Source organism: Aspergillus homomorphus (genome assembly GCF_003184865.1).
Source record: "Aspergillus homomorphus CBS 101889 unplaced genomic scaffold BO97scaffold_33, whole genome shotgun sequence".
Taxonomy (NCBI): Eukaryota; Fungi; Ascomycota; class Eurotiomycetes; order Eurotiales; family Aspergillaceae; genus Aspergillus; species Aspergillus homomorphus.
Window position 1 is genome coordinate 264,919 of NW_020291919.1, and position 18,219 is coordinate 283,137.

Below are 18,219 nucleotides of genomic sequence, written 5' to 3' on the forward strand. Positions count from 1 at the left end.
ATATTATTTTCTAGAAAGTCATCATCTCATAGACAGGTTATTCATTGACATTCAATTCAAATCATTACTATACTTCCCCATTCCCTATCCACCCAACCACAACCCCCAAAGAAGCAAAACTATTTCCGCCCCTCAACCATAATAATATGATACCCAAACCCAGTCTTCACCTCCACATACTTCGGATTCGCCGTCGTGCTAGGCTCAAGCTCATACGCCGCCTTCTCGAAATCCCCATTCAAACTACCCCGAACCTTCCATCCCAGCGATCCACCTGTCGAAGCATTAACATATATATCCCCACCAGCCCTGAACTGAACTACAGGCGAACGCGAAGAAAGCAGAAGGGAAGGGAACATACCCTGCCGAGCCTTATCCTCCGACATCTCGCGCGCCACCTCATCGAACTTCGCCCCGTTGCGAAGTTTCTCTAGCGCTTCTTCTTTCTTGGAGTGTTTCTCGCACTAGGTTTGTTAGTTTCGTGCTATCTGTTTTGATTTGGGTCGGTCGGTTGGTCTATGTGTAGGTATTTGGATTTTGGGCGTCGCGTTGAGGATGGAGCTTCTCTTTTGGTGTCCGGTTTGTGGTACTCTACGGTGCTCGGAATGGGGATACGTACGAGAATATGCCGCACGTTGATGGCTGTCGCGGGCTTGAGGCCTTTCTTGTCTCCGCTGCCGCTGTCTTTCTTCTTATCGCCTCCGCTGCTGCCTTTGTTTTTGCCCATTGTGCGGGGTATGCTTGGGTTGATAGGGGAGAGGGGTGGAAGATTTGGTTTGAAGTGGGCTTGTGGTGTCGTGATTTGTGCTTGTTGGTGGTTGTTGGTTGATGAGAGTCGCAGGAAAGGTGAGGTGGGGAGGTGGGGTGGGTGCCTGAGGCTCTGAGGTATATCATGTACGATAAAGGAGGGGGGATGTCTTGTATGTTGTGTTCTACATTCTACGGTAAGTATCTCGAGGGTTAAGTGGGCTTACTTGGGATTAAGATTTTATACTAACGATAGGAACTGGCTTGAGAATATTATTCGGTGTAAGTAGAAATGCTCATTATCCATTCTCGATCGTCCGAATCCAAACTATATAATGTCGGAGCCATCATCAAGCTTGACAATACTACTATGCAGCGACAGATAGCTGGTACGAATAGGTGTGCTTAAGTAGCCTATACTTTCTATCATCACCTGGAGCTCACAAAAACACGAATAAGCATTCCATTATCTTAATACCGAAAAACATGCCGCGCCTCCCTCGGCCGCAGCTATAACCTAGACAACACAACCACCCACCAACGATGGAACAAGCAAGCAGTCCCAGCCGATCAACTTCTTTAAAACCGACCGTCTAAATATAACTCGACCCTCATAGGGTATGACATCATCACTCCCTCAGCAGCCGCACCAAAACTAACCGTTCCATTGTCAATAAGACATCCTAACCCATGTTCCACAAGCACACAACCTAATCTTAGCTACAGTCCTGTGCCTACTCGACTCATCGAATCACCTGACCGGCGCGAATCATCCTTTCTCAGGCAGTTCGAATCCGAATCCGAATCCCATCCCGTCCCGGATATGAGTGAGACACGCAGGCTCCCGAACTGCTGCAGCTTGCCATCTTTCTTTCGTTTCCAGCGTTGCTACAAGATAACTTAATTTAGTGGATGTCAATTACAGTAAGTTAGGTTTCAGTCAGTGATGAAGCTAAAAATAGTAACGACTGAGATATATAGGTTGGATAGGTTCGAGCGCTAGGCATCTATTTATCTATCGTATTCGTACTCGTACATCTGATTGCTCTCATGCAGTGACAGGCTGACAGCGTGTCATCGTCGGCTCGACTCGAGAGAAAGGTAGAGGCGGACCGGACCTGAAACAAATGACTCCAGAGGAAGTCGAGGAGCTCGAGAGGGCCCGCATTAAGCAGTTGCCGTCGGATGCGTTCTACATTGCGGATTTCGTCTCGGCGGAGGAGGAGGCGCTTTTGCTTCAGAAGGTCGGTCTTTGCCCTTGACATTGGGGAGGGATGGGCTTTCTCTCTATCTATCTATCCCATTTCTATCGAGGTGGATGCCTAACGTTACTAACCGGCTGGTATTCTTACGTGTCGTCTCAGATCACCTCCGCCCCGCTACCCCGCTGGACGCATCTCGCCCGCCGTCGTCTCCAGACCTGGCCGTCTGCCTTGACCAACACCAACACCCTCATCGCCGCGCCGCTTCCCTCCTGGCTCGTTTCGCCCATCGTCAACCCGCGGTTTGATGTCCTGAACATATTCCGAGATGCCCCGCACGGCGCCCCCAACCATGTCCTGGTCAACGAGTATTGTCCCGGGCAGGGCATCATGCCGCATGAAGACGGTCCGGCTTACTATCCGCTCGTGGCTACCGTGAGCCTCGGCGCCCCCATTGTGCTGGATCTATATGACAAGCCCACGAGCGACACAACGGACGCGCAGAGTCGTCGACCCAGTCATCGCATCTTGCAGGAGCCGCGCAGTTTGCTGATTACGACGGACAAGATCTATACGGATTTTCTGCATGGGATCGCGGAGACAGACCGGGATGAGGATCTCGGTGCCAGTTCCATCTGCAATTGGGACCTTTTGAGGGAACCAAAACGGTATGAATGTGGCTGGTCACACAGAGAAACCAGGGTAAGCCTGACTTATCGTGATGTGCTCAAGGTTGCGAAGCTGGGAAGTACAATGAAGTTCCTGAGTAAACGGTAGCTCGGGTCAGAGATAATCTCAGGGTCCAGCCTAGAATTAGTAAATCCCGGGGATCATGTTCCACTTTCCCTTCATCGAATCCTCGCCGAACTTTTGCGTGTACCAGCGCCGGGTGTTGGCCGTTGTCAGACCAAGATTGATGGTGACGAATGCCAGAGCGGCCAGTATTGTCTTGTTGATGAGTTCTCCGCGAGGGGCGGCCATGAAAGCCAGAGACAGGTAGATGACGCATTCTGCTGTGTAATGCGGACAGACGACCCGATGGAACAGGGGGTGAGTCGGAAGTGTATACTTTTCTAGAGAAAAGAGATAGTGGTGACCGTCGTGTTGGAGGCCGGATGCGATCAAAAAGACTGGAAGGAATACGAATGTGCGTAGTGAAGGGGCAATGGTGACCTTCACATCGTCGAGGACAATTGGACGGGTCAGGAGTGTTCCTGTGGCATGATCAATGGGAGTTCCTTTGGGTGTTGCGCCATGCGTGGGAAACTGTACCTGCTCCCTCCGCCCAGACCGCAACCGACATGCCCAGGTAGAAAGCAAGGCCAACGAGCCAGTGAACGAACCACATCCGGGATGCAGAGGGCCTAGAAAACGCGAAGCATTCATACAACCGCCTAACCCCCTGGAGAAACATGCATGTCCAACACAGCAGAACCTGGTTTATCGTCATGGACTTCTGCAGATGCTCTGGGCTGACCCTCGTTGCGAAGGCCTGGAACGCAGCGCCCCGGTAGAGGAGCTGCACGCCCCAGAAGACCGAGGCTGCCGCGGAAGCGACATAGAACTGCGTGAAGTAGCTGTGAGGGACTCTCAGGGAGGCAAGGTAGTCGAGGACGCGCGGAGCTGGGGATGACGGGGTCGAGGAAGAGGATGTTGTGGTCGCTGCGGAAGAGGAGGCCTTCGAGTCGGTTGAGGTTGCACGAGCGCCATAAACAACGAAGCGTGAGTGCAACGAGTCCGGCAACAAGCTGACCGACAAAATCTAAGGCGTTCAATTTAGTTTATTCCAAAAAAGGACTCTTTCTTGTCCAGGCGCACAGCATTGTCTCCAATTGTCGTCTGCCTCGGCTTATCGGATGTGGTTCGGCTGGTCATACCGTACAAGATGCTAGGATGAAGAAGGCTCGAAGGGCATCGATGGCGTCCATGTGCGTGGAGGCAAGCGCTGTATCCACTAGGCCGGTGAGCACGTCCATTGCGACCAGTTAGTGGGTGTTTGGTGTGTCCGCCACCGACGCAGAGCAGGAAGAAGGATGGGCTGCTGCTGTGAAGGAGAACGGAGTGAAAAGCAGGCCGGCCAGTAGAGGTCTAGTAAAGACGACGACGACGATAAACAACAACAAACAGGGTTCGAGTCCAGTCTAGAGCCGATCTAGCGGGCGTGGTGTGTTTTGGTTTCAGTTTTCGGGTTTGGTTCTGACGGAGTATACGAGATGGAAGACGCAGGGAGGCTCTGGTAATCTTACCGGCTTGGTACGAGATTACTCGAAATTCGAGCGTTCCTGTCATAATGATGCGACACGATCAAAAGCTCGAGTGTGGAGAACAAAAACACCGAAACTCCACATCCAAGGGATGAGTGGGATGAGCAGTCATAAATCATAAACAAGCAAGCCCGTCCAAGAGGGAATCGGCGCTTGTTTGATCCACCAGGGTCTCGTGATCGCAAGACAGAAAGACGCAGAGGTAGAGAAGGCTGAAGAAGTCTTGTTTGAAGGGCTAGCCATGCGATGGGTGTATCGTCCTGTAAGGATAGTATAGGATACGGAAAGAAGGAGCGCGAGTGAGTGTCAACAACAAAGCTCTTCTCATCTACGAGTACGGAGTACTCCGTACAGCACTACTGTCTGTCTATCACCTCCTCGATCAGAAGGGTCCTTCTTGTTTCTCCTGCCAGCATTCCGGATCGTCAGATGCCGGCTGTCGGTCGGCGGAGGGGTAAAATATTCCCCTCTTTCTGTTGTTGGTGTCTTGTGTCTTTCATGTCTCTGCTGGCTCGCACACCCTCATTCTCCTCCGTTCTCTTCTTTTCCTTTCTCTAACCTGCACAAGCAAATCAGAATCCCACGGACGGAACCGCGACTAATCTATCTATGCAACAGTAGGCGAGTCATCGAGCCTGTGGAAGGAAGAAGGGCAAGGGAATGAAAATGGAAAACACAGAAGAGGGCAAGCGGGGCGATAAGCTGGAAGAAAGCCAGACAATGACTGGTCTTTGCCAGGAGGAGAAGATCGCTGAAGGACGAAACCTTCTAACCCGCATCCGGCAGCTAGCGGGTTCTCTGCTGTCAATCATTGGAGGAGCCGAGGGGGCAAGCGGATGCCTAGCCTGATAGCCTACGCCAGCTTCCAGGGAATGGGGGGGAGAGATTTGCTGCTGACTGCCACAACCCGTCATTCCCACCCTCCGTTCCAGAGCTTGCCCGAGTTTCAGTCGCTGCGACGCCGACCGTCCAAGAAAAGATAAAAAAAAAAAAGGCAAAATTAGGATTAGAATAAAATAAATTCGAATAACCGCCAAAAATGCGGACAAGGACGAAAAAGAGGGCAAATAAAAAAAACAGCAAAGAAAGACATGGCAAGCAGGAAGGCAGACGTTATTCAGACCAATCCGCCACCATCCATCCATGCTGTCTTGCTTGATGTCTGTCTATCTGCCTCCTTCTCCTTCTTCTGGTCTCGCTGCTTCTTTGACCGCCCCCTCCCCTCCTCTTTCTCCTCTCCCCGCTCTTTTTTGGGCCTTCTCGCAGGTTTGGTTTAAATCGACTGTCTGGGTCGAATGGAAAATGGATGAATGGGGGTTTTGCGGCTGCAGCTGGACTTTGTCTGGTCGGTTTCAATCAATGCTACCTTACCTTACCTACGACTGTCTTACTGTGTTCTGGTACTGCGACTCTGTGTCTCTTTCTCAGTGCCCTCTGCCTCTGGCCCCGTATGTCCGGTACCGTAAGTATGGTAGCCCTGACTCAGTAGCCTCTCCCTCTCTCCAGGCTCTCTCTCTCCGTACACCCCAGGAGTACCTGGTTATAGGGTAGTCTCGGGCTCAGTAAGCAGATTCAGATCCGTCTAATATCGGACTGGACAGTGTGGTGGTAATCAGATCGTGGATCGTGACCTCTTTCCTTTATCTCCTTGACCATCTCTCACACTTCCCACTCTCCATCCCTCCATACCGTTGGTAACAAGATTACCTATTGATGATTCCTCCCCTTCTCACTTCCACCTTCCGGCCTGCGACCAGCTGCTACTATGCCGGTGGCCAAATGGCGAATGCACCGGTGGTAAGTTTCCTGGGGGCGAGACTGACGACTTGCACTAATAATCGGTAATCATCGGTAATCACTGGTAATCAATGGTAATACCCCCAATCTCTGCATAAGCCAATATTACCACCCAAATCATCGGCATCATCAACAACCATTATTATTAGCATTATCGACTTTATCATCAACATCATCATTGTCGTCGTCGTCTTGATTGACCATCGCACCCACTTCAGGGTTCAAAATAGATCCGCCTCATTTCCCCCTCGACTATATGATGTATGATCTCGAACGATGACCTAAGAGAGGATTGAATGATTCTCACCCACAGCTAGTCGCGACCACTCACTCGACTAGCCCAACCGCTAAGGACCAGCTAAACTGCTCTCGACGGCGAACTGTGTAGTGGTCTTCCTTTCTTACGAGTAACCCTTTTACTGCGTAATTTCCCTCTTTCCCACCTCCCCCCCCCCCCCAGCGAACTTCGCCCGCTCCAACTTCTCCCTCTTCTTAACAACTCTCCTCCCAATTAATCCTTTCTCTTCCTTCATCTTCTGCCTTCCCTCCAAACTACTTTTCACCCCCCTCAATTCGCCTAACTTCTTTGACTCCTCTCATCGCTCCTTTCTTTACCTCCGATCAGACCTTATTCCTCCTTTGCCGACCGTGTTAACCCCTCCTCGTGCACACCTTGTCGCCTCGTTTCTCTCACTTCATTACCGTCACCACTACCTCGTCTCTATTCCGGTCCGCTCCCTTAATCCGAATTGTTCGGTACACATTGCTACTCTCCTACGTCCTTGTCTGTTCACGGCCATCCTCGCTTGTCAATCGAGAGCACCCAACCTTTTGAGTCGACATCAAGCGTGGTCGAGCACCAGCTTTCGCGCGCTTCTGCTGGTGTATTTGACCACGGGTCCACCTGTCCGCCACGGCCCCCGAAGATGACGAGCGAAACCCCCAGGAATCGAGTGCTACCGCTATGAGTGATGTCGAGGCTGTCTCCTCCCTGCCAGCTTCCCTGGATGCCGGACAAAACGGTCTTGCTGTCAAGGTGAACCACCAGTCTACCTCGGGTCCGCTATCTCCCAAGAGAGCCCTCTCACCGGTGTCTCGGAGGGAGCATCGTCCGCTCAAAGAGGTAGACCCTGCTGTCGGGGACAGCGATGGGCCCCCAAGCCCCAAGGCTGACTCGGAGGCAGAAACCATAATCCAATCGGGCCGTGAATCATTATCGCCCAAGAAGAGACGGAAGTACATAAAACATGAACCGAAACGACGTGATGATGGAAACGACGCTGTTGACGCTGCAGAGAGCGATCTCCCTCCCAACGATTTACAGGTGAGAAAGAGAAAGGTGGCGGATGGTGATGTTGTTCGTGAACGCGACCGTCATGTACGCCCCGCGAGTCCCCTTCGTCGGACCGGGTCTCCACCCATTGTGAAAATCGAAAAGACCGAAGATCCACAATCGGTTCCGAGCAGACTCGAGTCATCACACCCTGCATCTTCCGTGCCCAGAACATCCAGAAAACGCAGCTTCAGCGAGAGTGTCGATGGAGAGGGCGATGTCCGTCGAAATGCCCGCCCGCATCACCCAGCCCCTTCCCGGGATCGAGAGCGACGAGAGTTGAATGGTGTGGTGTTCCCCCGTCCCGCGTCGATCGACCGTTCCGTATCGCCTGTTCGTTCGCACAAGCGAACAGCTTCCGGTCACCAGCTCGGTAGCGATTTGCAGCGGAAGCGAAAAGCTCCCACTCCACTTCTTCCTGGTGTGCAAAGGCAAAGCTCCGAAGACCGGCAGTCAGTGTCGTCTTCAACCAGCGGATCTCCTTTGCCCAGCGCTCATATCCGAAAGGTGGCTTCCGTCGACGGGGCGTCCGCCTCTCCTGCTAGACCGTCTGGTCACAAGAAGCAACGGGATCAGAATGGGCGCACGCGCCTCGCTCGTGCATGTGCCGCCCAGGAACTCGATGCAGCCATCGCTCGACACGCAGAACGACCAGAGGACCTCAATGTTGCGGACAATGCTGGCAATACACCACTTCAAATCGCTGCGCTGGAAGGCTGTGCGTCGATTGTCAAGTTCCTCCTCGAAGCCGGATGTGAAGTCGAGACTAGAAATATCGACCGAGATACTCCCTTGATCGATGCTGTGGAAAATGGCCATCTCGATGTCGTCAAATTGCTTCTTCAGGCTGGTGCAAACCCTCGTTCTGTCAATGCCGAAGGCGATGAGCCGAGCGATCTCATTCCGTCGGACTCGGAAGACTATGAAGAGATTCGTCGTGTGCTGGAGGAAGCCAAAGCGCATCCGCGACCAAGCCGTCGCTCCGAAGAACAGACTGGATCTGGAAATCGAGAAACGTCTTCGCGGAGAGTTACCGTGGCTAGTCCACGAGAGTCACCTCCGGTTAACGGACAACGCAGTCCGCCCTACTTCCCCGCTACCAACAAACGCAAAAGCGTGAGAAGCGAGGCCACTCGGAATGATTTGTTGTGGACTAAAGCCACGCCAGAGAATCTACAAGCATTTGCCGCCAAGGGTGACATTGCGGGAGTTGCTAATATCCTAAATGTCGGTCAACGAGCAGACTCGGAGTCGATGATTGCGGCCGCTAAGGGTGGCCATGACGAAGTTTTGTCTCTTTTGCTCGGAATGGGAGATGCAAACCCGGACCCTGAACCGGGTCAGGGCGGCTCTCATAAGCCCGGATACAATACGCCTATGCTGGCAGCTATTGGCCGAGGCAATCTCCCAGTTATCAAGCTTCTCCTGGACCAACCCACTTTCAATCCCACGCGACGACTATATAAGGATCGCACTTACTTTGAGCTGTCTCGAGAGCGGAGAGCGGATAATTGGGAGGAAGAATACGACCTTCTTCGCGACGCTTACGACAATTATGTGCGGAACAGGAAACCGCGAAAACCCGACATCTCATCTCCAAGAAGGGTACGTGATAAGGAACGAGAGAATAAGCGACCTGGACGGAGAGAGTCTCCCTCCCCCGGGGGCAGGCCTCGAAAAACGCTTGGAAGTCCAGTCCGTCGAGACTCTTCCAAAGACGCACCGTCGAAAGAGCGTAAGAGAGAATGGCCCATGCATGCGAAGGAAAAGTCGGGTCTTCCTCGTTCCAAGGTGGCACATGCTGTTACGTCTGATCATGATGGTCCTCGTTCCGATATATCTCGACCCAAAGGGGTTCCGACCAAGGATGGCGAATCTAGCCGAGGCGAGGATGCTCCCAAGAGGAGACGGTTGATTGCAGGACGACCACCTGATCGCGATCGCAGGAGGCCTAGCATTCCCTCATCTGATTCAATGTCTGGTCGGGAAGAGGCCCCCAACTCACGTCCTGATCATCACGAAGCCTCTACCAAACCCGGACCCCCGCCATTGAAGCGGGGTCGCAGCAGCGTCAGTCCGGAACGACCTCGGTCTCGCGGTTCCGAGGCTGATCGGAATCCACGCGAGGTCTTAAAGAAGAAGCGACGAGTACTCTCCGAAGACGGAACGCCGAACATCACCAATGGAAATGTGAAGAGAAGCCACCCTGCTGCGGATGATGTGAAGCTTCCTCGCCGCAAAGATGATGGTCACTCAGCACCACAGCCTCGGCGGGATCAGTCCCGGGAACGAGATCTTCCTGCCAAGCCTGACGAACGCAATCAGGTCAAGGAAGAGCAAGGAAAACCTGATGCTCGAGAACTCGAAGATATTCCAATGGATGATTCGACCAGTCTGGCTCAAGCCGAAGCGGAGGCGGCGGCCCGTCGGGAAAAGGAGGCTTTGCGAGAAAAGCAGGCTCGCGAAATGGAAGAAGCACGTCTCGCTGCTGAAGCGGAAAAAGCTCGCCTGGAGAAAGAGGAGCAAGAACGTGCAGCGCGAGAGGCTCGTCTTGCGCAGGAGAAGGCCGCGGAGAAGGCCGCAGAAGAAGAGCTGGAGCGGAAGCGCAAAGAGGCAGAGGCTGAACAACGGCGAATCAAGCAAGCCGAAGAAGAACGCCAGAAGCGACTTGAACAGGAGCGCCAGCGGCTTGCCAAACTGCGCAAAGAGCAGGAAGAACAAGAACAGCGTCGACGAGAAGCCCTGCCCAGTCGACTCCGAGTTGCAGCAAACCTTGTTGGATCCAACGATCCGCAAGCCAAAAGCCATGCGTGGCTACGGAAGTTCATGCCTGTTGTAACTGCCGAGACGAGACAGCTGGACCCGTCCTGCGCCATTGATGTGGCGGAGGATAGATGGATTCCGAACTACCTGGTTGCACCCTTGCTGGCGACGAATGATCTTCAACTTTCACAATACGCCAGCTGGGAGAAGCGCATTGCAACTCCTACCCAGCGGACGAACCTCTGGCGAGTCACGCGAAGGATGCTAGTTCAAGCAGACGAAGCCGAGTTCCTCAATTCGTCTTTCGGACAGATCATGCAGCGGGATAGCGAAGCACGGCCCAAGTACTTCGACATGGAGCATGTATTTTGGTTGAAGGTGAGCCACTTCAAGCATCCCTTTTGACCTGCATTTGGCTAACTGGACTAGCTGTCCGATTTCATGGATCTTGTCCCTCACATTTCGCACCTTCATGGGCTCGACATTCAGTTGCTCAAGATGCATATTGACCAGGAGCCCAAGACGCAACCGGTGTTTGAGTTAGCGCAGGCCAATGGACATATCTCAGGGCCGCATCTTGAGGAAGGCCCTGGTTTATTGGGAGGAAATGGGTTGACTAATGGCTTTGGGCACAGCCGGTCTAGTACATACGTCTAATTGTTCTTTCTTCAGCTTAAGCGATCATTTAGCCTGGCGCTAGCCTGTACAGGTGGAAATCTTGATGTACGACTATGATACCTGATGTGTGATGCTTGGATAGCGTGAAATCATGATATCCCGAGACCTTTTTGTTCCGTACATAATACCCCCGCGGACAGTCTTCAGTTCCGTTCCGGGACTAGTACAATTCAACGACCCCACATCACGTGTACCGCTTCACGTGATGGTACCTTATTACGTAAACACTGTAGGGCACACATTTAGGCGAGCGCAGCGCAAAATTGGCCGCACCACCACGACCACTAGTCTATACAAGAACAACCACCTCGAACTCTTTGAGGATAATCCGACATATCAGTCTGAAAACATAATCTACAAAATGGTGAGTTCATTTGAACCTCATCGTCGTTCCCATTAGCACGACGACTCCATACATATCCCAAACCAAAGACCCAAGAACTAACTCTTGCCTATGGTATAGTCGGACGGAGAAGAGACCCAATCCAACCCCCCCGTCGCTGCCGATGAGGTCGAAGTCTCGGCCGATGCCGGTGCCGGCGGCCAGATGTCCGTCCTCGACGCCCTCAAGGGTGTCCTCCGCATCTCGCTGATCCACGACGGTCTTGCCCGTGGTCTGCGCGAGGCCGCCAAGGCCCTCGACCGTCGCCAGGCGCACATGTGTGTCCTGAACGAGGGCTGCGAGGAGGAGGCCTACAAGAAGCTGGTTGTTGCCCTGTGCTCCGAGCACAAGATCCCCCTCATCAAGGTTCCCGATGGAAAGCTGTTGGGCGAGTGGGTTGGTCTTTGTACGTCCCCCCCTCCTCCCTCCGCCTATGTCTCTGGTTATGCAGAACGATGCTGGATTGGAACACCTTACTAACTGGGAAACAGGCCAGCTCGACCGTGAGGGTAACGCCCGCAAGGTCGTCAACTGCTCTTGCGTCGTCGTTAAGGACTGGGGTGAGGAGTCCCAGGAGCGCTCCGTCCTCCTTAACTACTTCCAGACTGAGCAGTAGATGTATACATTCTGTTGTATGCATCCCTCCGAAATCGGCGGCGACGTGTGTCTGGAATAAGGTGATGTGGGTTGCTGTGGTCTGAGACCCTTTTCTCGCTTTCCCGGGGCATCAAGTGACGTGCGCATTCGAGAACCTCCGTCGTTTGTTTACGACTTGACTTGGGTGAATTCGGTTTTATACGGGTTTGGTTGGATTCGGTCGGGGGTTGTGTATTGTTGCTTGTGCTTCGGGTTGGGGGCGGGGGAGCTAGATAGTTTCTCTCTAGAGGAATGGATCAGATCGTGGTGCTCAATCTTCTTTCTTCGGGTTAACATTCGTAGGGGGGGTACATGTGTGGGTTATGTGAGGTGTCTTGTCAACTCTACACCACGATGGCATAATACACTAAGTACTAAGATCCGGTCCTAGATTTCAAAAATATATATATATATATACGTAGCTGGACAGCCAGACAAATGCTCCCAAATTTCCAATCAGTCAATCGAAAAGACTCCAACACCGGCTATGTGCATCCGTCCTTCCCCAACTCCAATTCCAAATGAACAACCTACCGGAATCCATAAGAAGGACGCACCATCTTCCTCGTCTCCGGATTCAACGATAGTTGCTGGTATGGTGAACTGCCCGGGTCATAGTACAGCCCCTCTATATGTCCGTTTTCACGGTTCAGCGAAATGTAGTAGAACCCGGAAATCGTCAGGCCCTGTCTTGAGTCCGTCGGGGTGATGAAACAGCGTTCTGCAAGACTAGATCAGTATGATTACCGGACGACAACACAACAAGAAATGCGCTCACCCTTCCATCTCATCAGGATCCACCCTTTCGACAATACCCCGGTGACCCATTTGTGACTCACTAGGTTCCGCGTCATCTCTTCATCGGTCAGGTTTTTGAACGGCTGTAGCTCACGCCAGTACGTGCTGTCGATCTCGGCGTCCGCCTTGAAGTTCTTCGTCTCCAGCGTGTGCTTGTTGAAATCGATGATCTCGCCCTCGAGGTACGTGACGATGTGCGCATCGTGGGATGGTGACGTCTTATCCGGGATGTTGTACGCTTCCATGGTGCCCGTCAATGTCATGTCCTGGTGGTTGATGTTGTGGATGGTGACTTTCACCGGCCAATTCTCATCCTTGGCGCCCCCTAGATTGTAGATATTGTTCGCCAAATATCGTCGCCCAGTGGTCGTGGACACGTTGATGCGGTTGAAGTCGCTGCCGTTGACGACCAGAGGGTCGTGAGGTGATGACGGGCTTGCGACTCTCTGCGCAAAGAGCGAACTCGCACTGCTGGCGGCTCGCTGTGATCCAGAAAACACCACTCCAGGACGAAGCCATGAGCTTTCCGGCGGCGGGGCGATCGATGCAGTATCAATGATGAGATCATCCTCGTCCCCATTTATAAATTCGAGATGAACAAAGCCTCCGGCGGCTGCTGCTATTAAGCTTTCCTCGAACGAGGTGGAATAGCGTAATCGATCCAGATAGCGAATCGCTTCTTTCAACCGAGGACTGGGTGGGTTCTCCATATGTAGTTGCCGATGAGCATTGATGCGAGCGCGCAGATCATTGTGGGTGAGGGGTCGGTTCGGTTCGCTGCGGATACTGGGAACACTGGACAGAAACCGATGTGTTGCTCGCGTGGTGGAATTGGTGCCGGGCCGTTCCCTTAGTTCGTCTGCTGCCTGGGTTACACGTTCCCGCTCTACCAGGTAATTCTGTAGTGTTCTAGTCCGTGCAGGTCGATGTTGGCGGCGTATGGAGTGCACCAGAGCATCTGCCATAGTATACGGTGATTCGTTCGCAGCACGAGTGCTGTTCTCTGCGGGTTCATCTATTGCCGCGCGCAGACTTCGAACGGCAGCCTCATGGCGTGGACTGCGCGGAGCCGCATGTCGATCTGTATAGCGGCCGAACCACGCGAGGGTGCTGTTGTTGTGCAGTGGCTCGTAGCTCGTTTCTTCATCCTCGTCATCCGAAGCGGGCGCCCATCCATAAAGTGAGCGCGGATTGGACATCCTGCCTTCATAGTTAGGTAGGCTATTAGGATTGGAGGTGTTGCTGCGGTGAGTGGTTGAATTGTCACCCAGGCGGCGCACAATCGGGATGCGACGATTGCTCTCTATGCGCGTGTTTGAGAAGTCCTCCGACTCCAACGGGGCGATATCAAAGTCCATCAGGTTTTGTAGTCGGCCACGGCGCTGGCGGCTGAGTGAGGAGGATAAATCGGGTGGAGAGCGCACACGCGATCGCAGAAAGTTCACGTTATCATCATGGGCGTCATCGGACACGGCGGCGGGGAGGGAGGGCACAGGAGCGGGGATTGCGGTCAGAGGTCGCGAAGAGGAGGCAGAGGAAGACTGTGTTGGGGGATCCTGTTTGCTGTGAGTCAGGGTTCTCATCTAGGAACAAGTATTTAGTGTAGGACGCGGGATTCCTTCTGCTACCACGATAGGGCTGGATGTCAACCGATGATAATGGCTGCCCGGCCATTGGTCGCATGCATAAGCGAGACGGCCAACGAACCGAACCAGAAATCTGGCACATCTCCGACCTAGGCAATAACAGATATTCAACAATAGCGCGCACAGACACACATACAGATGGCGAGTTGGCCGGGGGCATGATCTGTGAGAGCGACGAGAAGCAGCCGGTAGTGGAGTGGCGGCAGAGAGGCAGCCCGCCAGAAAGGGGAATAGGTGGTGTGAGCGAGCATGCACTGAGGAGGAGTCTAGTCTTTTGAATGAAAGAAATGAGAGATCCAGGGGCTTAGCGATTCAAGCGATGTCGTGGAGCCGATGAGGGGGAAGGCGATGACGCTGCAGTTGCAGGGAGAGAAGAGTTGTTTGGAGATGAAGTCAGAGTCAAACGCGGAGCAAATCGCAAAGCCGCCCGGAGTCACTGGATTGCCGTATCCGGCCTCCTTCTGGTTCTCCCCGACTCTTTGCGTCTCTTTTCCACTACCCCTTCGCCTCACGTCTTCTTTCCTCGCACTAGAGGTCTGTCAATGTACTGTACCTCCAATCTCTGCATGAAGACACATACTAGCCTGGAGCTGGAGCATGGCAAGCCTAGGCGTATCCTCCCTCAGTGTCGTCATTCCACTGACGGCGACCACTCTGCTTCAAGCCTTCAATACCTCATGATCATACATGACTCCAGTGATATCTAGTTCAGAAAACTATTGGCATGTACACGATTCTCGCAGGATCACTGCAAGGCTAAGCTTGTCCTTGAGCTAATGCAGGACAACAATCCGCTTAGTACCTCGAGGGAGGCACATCATATTTCTAGATTCGATATAGTCCTTCTGGCGTCAATAGTTTAAGCCTCGGATGCAGCAATGCCAAGAACACCACGAAATGGCTCCATCGTGTCTATACCCCCCTGGGATCAAAATGTCGGTAATTCGGCCTGGCAAGCGGAGCAACTCCGACCTCCCCCTATAGCCATGGCTCGTTCGGTTGCGGTTGGAATTTATTTGAGTCGCTGATAACGCCCTGGATCGAGGCTTCACAATTCAATCCTGTTTCAACAAAGACCTCACCATGGCGAAGATCAAGTCTATCGAGTACTTCCGCGTTCCTCCTCGGTGGCTATTCGTCAAAGTAACCGACGAAGATGGGAATTATGGCTGGGGGGAGAGTACTCTCGAAGGCCACACCGAGGCCGTGGAGGGCACTCTAAACGCCTTGTGCAAGCGATTCCAAGGCTACGAAGCCGAGTAAGTCTCATAGATGGCAATCAGCCCATGACACCCTTATAACCTCATCTCTACAGTGACATTGAACACATCTGGCAAATGTCGTGGCGTCTCGGCTTCTACCGAGGCGGCCCAGTCTTCATGTCCGCGATCTCGGGGATCGACATCGCTCTCTGGGACCTCAAGGGTCGTCGACTCGGGGTTCCCATCCACCAACTCCTCGGCGGCAAAGTCCGCAACAAGCTGTCCGTCTACGCCTGGATCGGCGGCGACCGACCCTCCGACGTAGAAGCCGCCGGCAAGGCGCGTCTCGCCCAAGGCTTCAAAGCCATCAAGATGAACGCCACAGAGGACGTGAACTGGCTCGATTCGCCGAGCGTCCTCGACTCTAGCGTCGAGCGCCTGAAGACCGTCAAGGCGCTCGGCTTGGACGCAGCCCTCGACTTCCACGGCCGTCTCCACAAACCCATGGCTAAACAGCTGGCCAAAGCCCTCGAGCCGCACCGCCCCCTGTTCCTCGAGGAACCGCTCCTCTCAGAACACCCCGAAGCAATCAAGCAGCTCGCTGACCAGGTTTCGTGCCCGATCGCTCTCGGAGAGCGTCTGTACAGTCGCTGGGACGTGAAGCGCTTTTTGGAGGACGCGAGCGTGGACATCCTCCAGCCGGACATCGCCCACTGCGGTGGCATCTCGGAGCTGAGGCGGATAGCTTCCATGGCGGAGACTTACGACATTGCAATCGCCCCGCATTGCCCGCTCGGGCCGATCGCTTTGAGTGCCTGCATGCAGGTCGACCTGGCGACGCCGAATTTCGTCATCCAGGAAATGAGCTTGGGAATGCATTACAACACAGAGGCGGGAGAGTATGATATCACGAGCTATGTCAAGGATGCGGGCGCGTTCGCGGTGAAGGACGGCTATGTTGATGCCCTTACAGCGCCGGGGCTGGGAATCGAGGTCGATGAGGAGACAGTGAGACGGGTGGCATCGAACGCGGAGCCCTGGCTGCCGAAGGAGTTTTATGGCCTCGATGGGGGGATTCGCGAATGGTAGCGTATTTTTCATTTGTTAGACTATTTGTTAGACTGAAGTAAACTTAATGTAAAGGCTGATGATGTACCCTGAATGAGGCAAGCGATGCGTTCCAAACCATTTCTATCAACTAAGGAATCTAGCACCAGAATCTCTATTTTCGTCTATATCCTAAAGCCGCATATTAAATCAAGCGGATAGTCTACGTTGTCGGATTACGCCTTCCGTGCAGCGTTCAGCTCATCGGCACGTTTGAGACAATCGTTGATCAAGTTCCAGAAAGCATCGAGATCGACGCCTCGGGGAATGCAAACCGCGTTCGGCGCAGGCTTAGTAACGGTCTGACCCAGATGACCAACCAGCTCCATGTCTTTTGAATGAAGACCGTTGGTCACCACGTTGACAGCGAAACGCTCTCCATTGCGGTCATCGAATTTCAGAGCCTCCGGGTGATGCTTGGAGTAGAGGGGGTTCAAGGTCGACAAGATGATGGCCACGGCAAGGGGGTCGTGCAAGGGTGGGCCCGAGGCCAGTCCAAACACGTTTTCGTAAGTGGAGGCAAAGAAGATGAGGAGCTCATAGAGCATTTGTCGAAGGGTCGAGGGCTGAACGGAGGCATCATCCCCGCCGTGACGGAGGAGGTTCCGCACCTTTTCGTTGGCCAGGACCTGGTGAGTCAGGTCGAGCGAGATCAAGTACGTCTTGGATGACAGAACGGCGTTGCTGAAGATGGACTGAGAGGACTCGGGATCGCACTGTAGAGGTTGTATCAGCTGATGCAGGGCAGAAGAGTGGGTATACGGGGATGCGTACGTAAATGTTAAACTCGGCGAAAGGTGTCACGTTGCCGATCCGGTCCTGCTGCCCCGCAATTCTACTCACAGGAACATCAGTAAACCCATTGCCAACCGCTCCTCCCATGATGCTCAGCCCCTGGATGTGGTCCACCACTTCCGGGAAAGTAGCGAAAAGAAGGGCGACGTTGGTCAGTGTGCCGGTAGCAATGACCCAGGGTGTTCCCTTAGGCTCGGCCAGAAGAGCATCGCGCATGGCAAGGATGGGGTTTTTATCGGTGATGGGAGACGTGGTGGCCTTGGGGAGAAGCTCGGTTCCATCGATACCGGAATCGCCTGTAAATGTAATGTCAGCCCTGCGAGTGTTATGATCTCCATCGCCATGGCTTTCACAACTCACCATGAATATTGGGCGCATGAACAGCAGGGCGACAGAAGGGCTTCTTGGTTCCGGGGTAAACAGGGATATCCGAGCGGCCGATAGCTTCCAAAACCCTGGTAGCGTTGACCGTGGTATTGTCTAGCGAGGAATTGCCATGGATAGTGGTGATACCGAGAAGCTTCAATGAGGGATGATGCGCAGCGAGAAGGATGGCGAAGGCGTCCTTAGTATATTAGCCGACGAAACAATGAAATGGAGATCTTATAATCAAGATCTAGATATTGGTCTCACTTACATCGTGACCTAAAAAGAGTTGTCAGTGACGTCGGCCATAAAAGGTTGATGGAGGGGTCTGCAGTAGGTTGCATGCTTTTCGGAAGAACCACTTACCCGGATCACAGTCCAGCCACAGTGGAGTTGGGGTATTTGCTGTTGAAGCCATTGTGATGTCGGGGCGCTCAAGAGAAGACCAAGAACTCCAGCAATGACTCAATTATTTTGCGGGATGAAGAAACAACACGAGTTGA

General features: G+C 53.3%; 8 protein-coding genes across 8 annotated transcripts; 4 read left to right on the plus strand and 4 right to left on the minus strand.

Annotated features, from left to right (window-relative positions):
- Positions 1 to 25: 25 nt before the first annotated feature.
- Positions 26 to 727, minus strand: BO97DRAFT_472078 (peptidylprolyl isomerase; the record flags this gene model as incomplete). The annotated part of the gene is made up of 3 exons (XM_025700099.1): positions 26 to 274; positions 362 to 464; positions 620 to 727. 3 exons carry the CDS (start codon positions 725 to 727, stop codon positions 120 to 122), a joined length of 366 nt encoding a protein of 121 aa, XP_025549137.1. The 3' UTR covers positions 26 to 119.
- Positions 728 to 1,867: 1,140 nt separating this feature from the next.
- On the plus strand, positions 1,868 to 3,147 carry BO97DRAFT_407294 (uncharacterized protein). The gene has a single exon (XM_025695614.1). The coding sequence runs from the start codon at positions 2,022 to 2,024 to the stop codon at positions 2,724 to 2,726; it is 705 nt and encodes a 234-aa protein (XP_025549138.1). The 5' UTR covers positions 1,868 to 2,021; the 3' UTR covers positions 2,727 to 3,147.
- On the minus strand, positions 2,763 to 3,925 carry BO97DRAFT_436481 (putative 3-oxo-5-alpha-steroid 4-dehydrogenase; the record flags this gene model as incomplete). Its single annotated transcript, XM_025697792.1, has 3 exons — positions 2,763 to 3,163; positions 3,222 to 3,711; positions 3,827 to 3,925. 3 exons carry the CDS (start codon positions 3,923 to 3,925, stop codon positions 2,763 to 2,765), a joined length of 990 nt encoding a protein of 329 aa, XP_025549139.1.
- Positions 3,926 to 6,475: 2,550 nt separating this feature from the next.
- Positions 6,476 to 10,916, plus strand: BO97DRAFT_373693 (putative histone deacetylase complex subunit (Hos4)). The gene is made up of 2 exons (XM_025692914.1): positions 6,476 to 10,484; positions 10,536 to 10,916. Exons 1-2 carry the CDS (start codon positions 6,975 to 6,977, stop codon positions 10,761 to 10,763), a joined length of 3,738 nt encoding a protein of 1,245 aa, XP_025549140.1. The 5' UTR covers positions 6,476 to 6,974; the 3' UTR covers positions 10,764 to 10,916.
- A 181-nt stretch (positions 10,917 to 11,097) lies between these two features.
- On the plus strand, positions 11,098 to 12,121 carry BO97DRAFT_373696 (40S ribosomal protein eS12). The gene is made up of 3 exons (XM_025692915.1): positions 11,098 to 11,148; positions 11,248 to 11,572; positions 11,658 to 12,121. The coding sequence occupies exons 1-3, from the start codon at positions 11,146 to 11,148 to the stop codon at positions 11,780 to 11,782; spliced, it is 453 nt and encodes a 150-aa protein (XP_025549141.1). The 5' UTR covers positions 11,098 to 11,145; the 3' UTR covers positions 11,783 to 12,121.
- Positions 12,122 to 12,282: 161 nt separating this feature from the next.
- BO97DRAFT_407300 (uncharacterized protein) lies at positions 12,283 to 14,441 on the minus strand. Its single transcript, XM_025695615.1, has 2 exons — positions 12,581 to 14,441; positions 12,283 to 12,523 (listed from the first exon to the last, which is right to left on the minus strand). Exons 1-2 carry the CDS (start codon positions 14,181 to 14,183, stop codon positions 12,333 to 12,335), a joined length of 1,794 nt encoding a protein of 597 aa, XP_025549142.1. The 5' UTR covers positions 14,184 to 14,441; the 3' UTR covers positions 12,283 to 12,332.
- Positions 14,442 to 15,329: 888 nt separating this feature from the next.
- On the plus strand, positions 15,330 to 16,537 carry BO97DRAFT_350677 (enolase C-terminal domain-like protein; the record flags this gene model as incomplete). The annotated part of the gene is made up of 2 exons (XM_025691955.1): positions 15,330 to 15,505; positions 15,562 to 16,537. The coding sequence occupies 2 exons, from the start codon at positions 15,330 to 15,332 to the stop codon at positions 16,535 to 16,537; spliced, it is 1,152 nt and encodes a 383-aa protein (XP_025549143.1).
- Positions 16,538 to 16,661: 124 nt separating this feature from the next.
- On the minus strand, positions 16,662 to 18,191 carry BO97DRAFT_373704 (uridine-cytidine N-ribohydrolase). The gene is made up of 5 exons (XM_025692916.1): positions 18,083 to 18,191; positions 17,988 to 17,995; positions 17,711 to 17,915; positions 17,330 to 17,646; positions 16,662 to 17,271 (listed from the first exon to the last, which is right to left on the minus strand). Exons 1-5 carry the CDS (start codon positions 18,132 to 18,134, stop codon positions 16,732 to 16,734), a joined length of 1,122 nt encoding a protein of 373 aa, XP_025549144.1. The 5' UTR covers positions 18,135 to 18,191; the 3' UTR covers positions 16,662 to 16,731.
- Between the last annotated feature and the right edge of the window lie 28 nt (positions 18,192 to 18,219).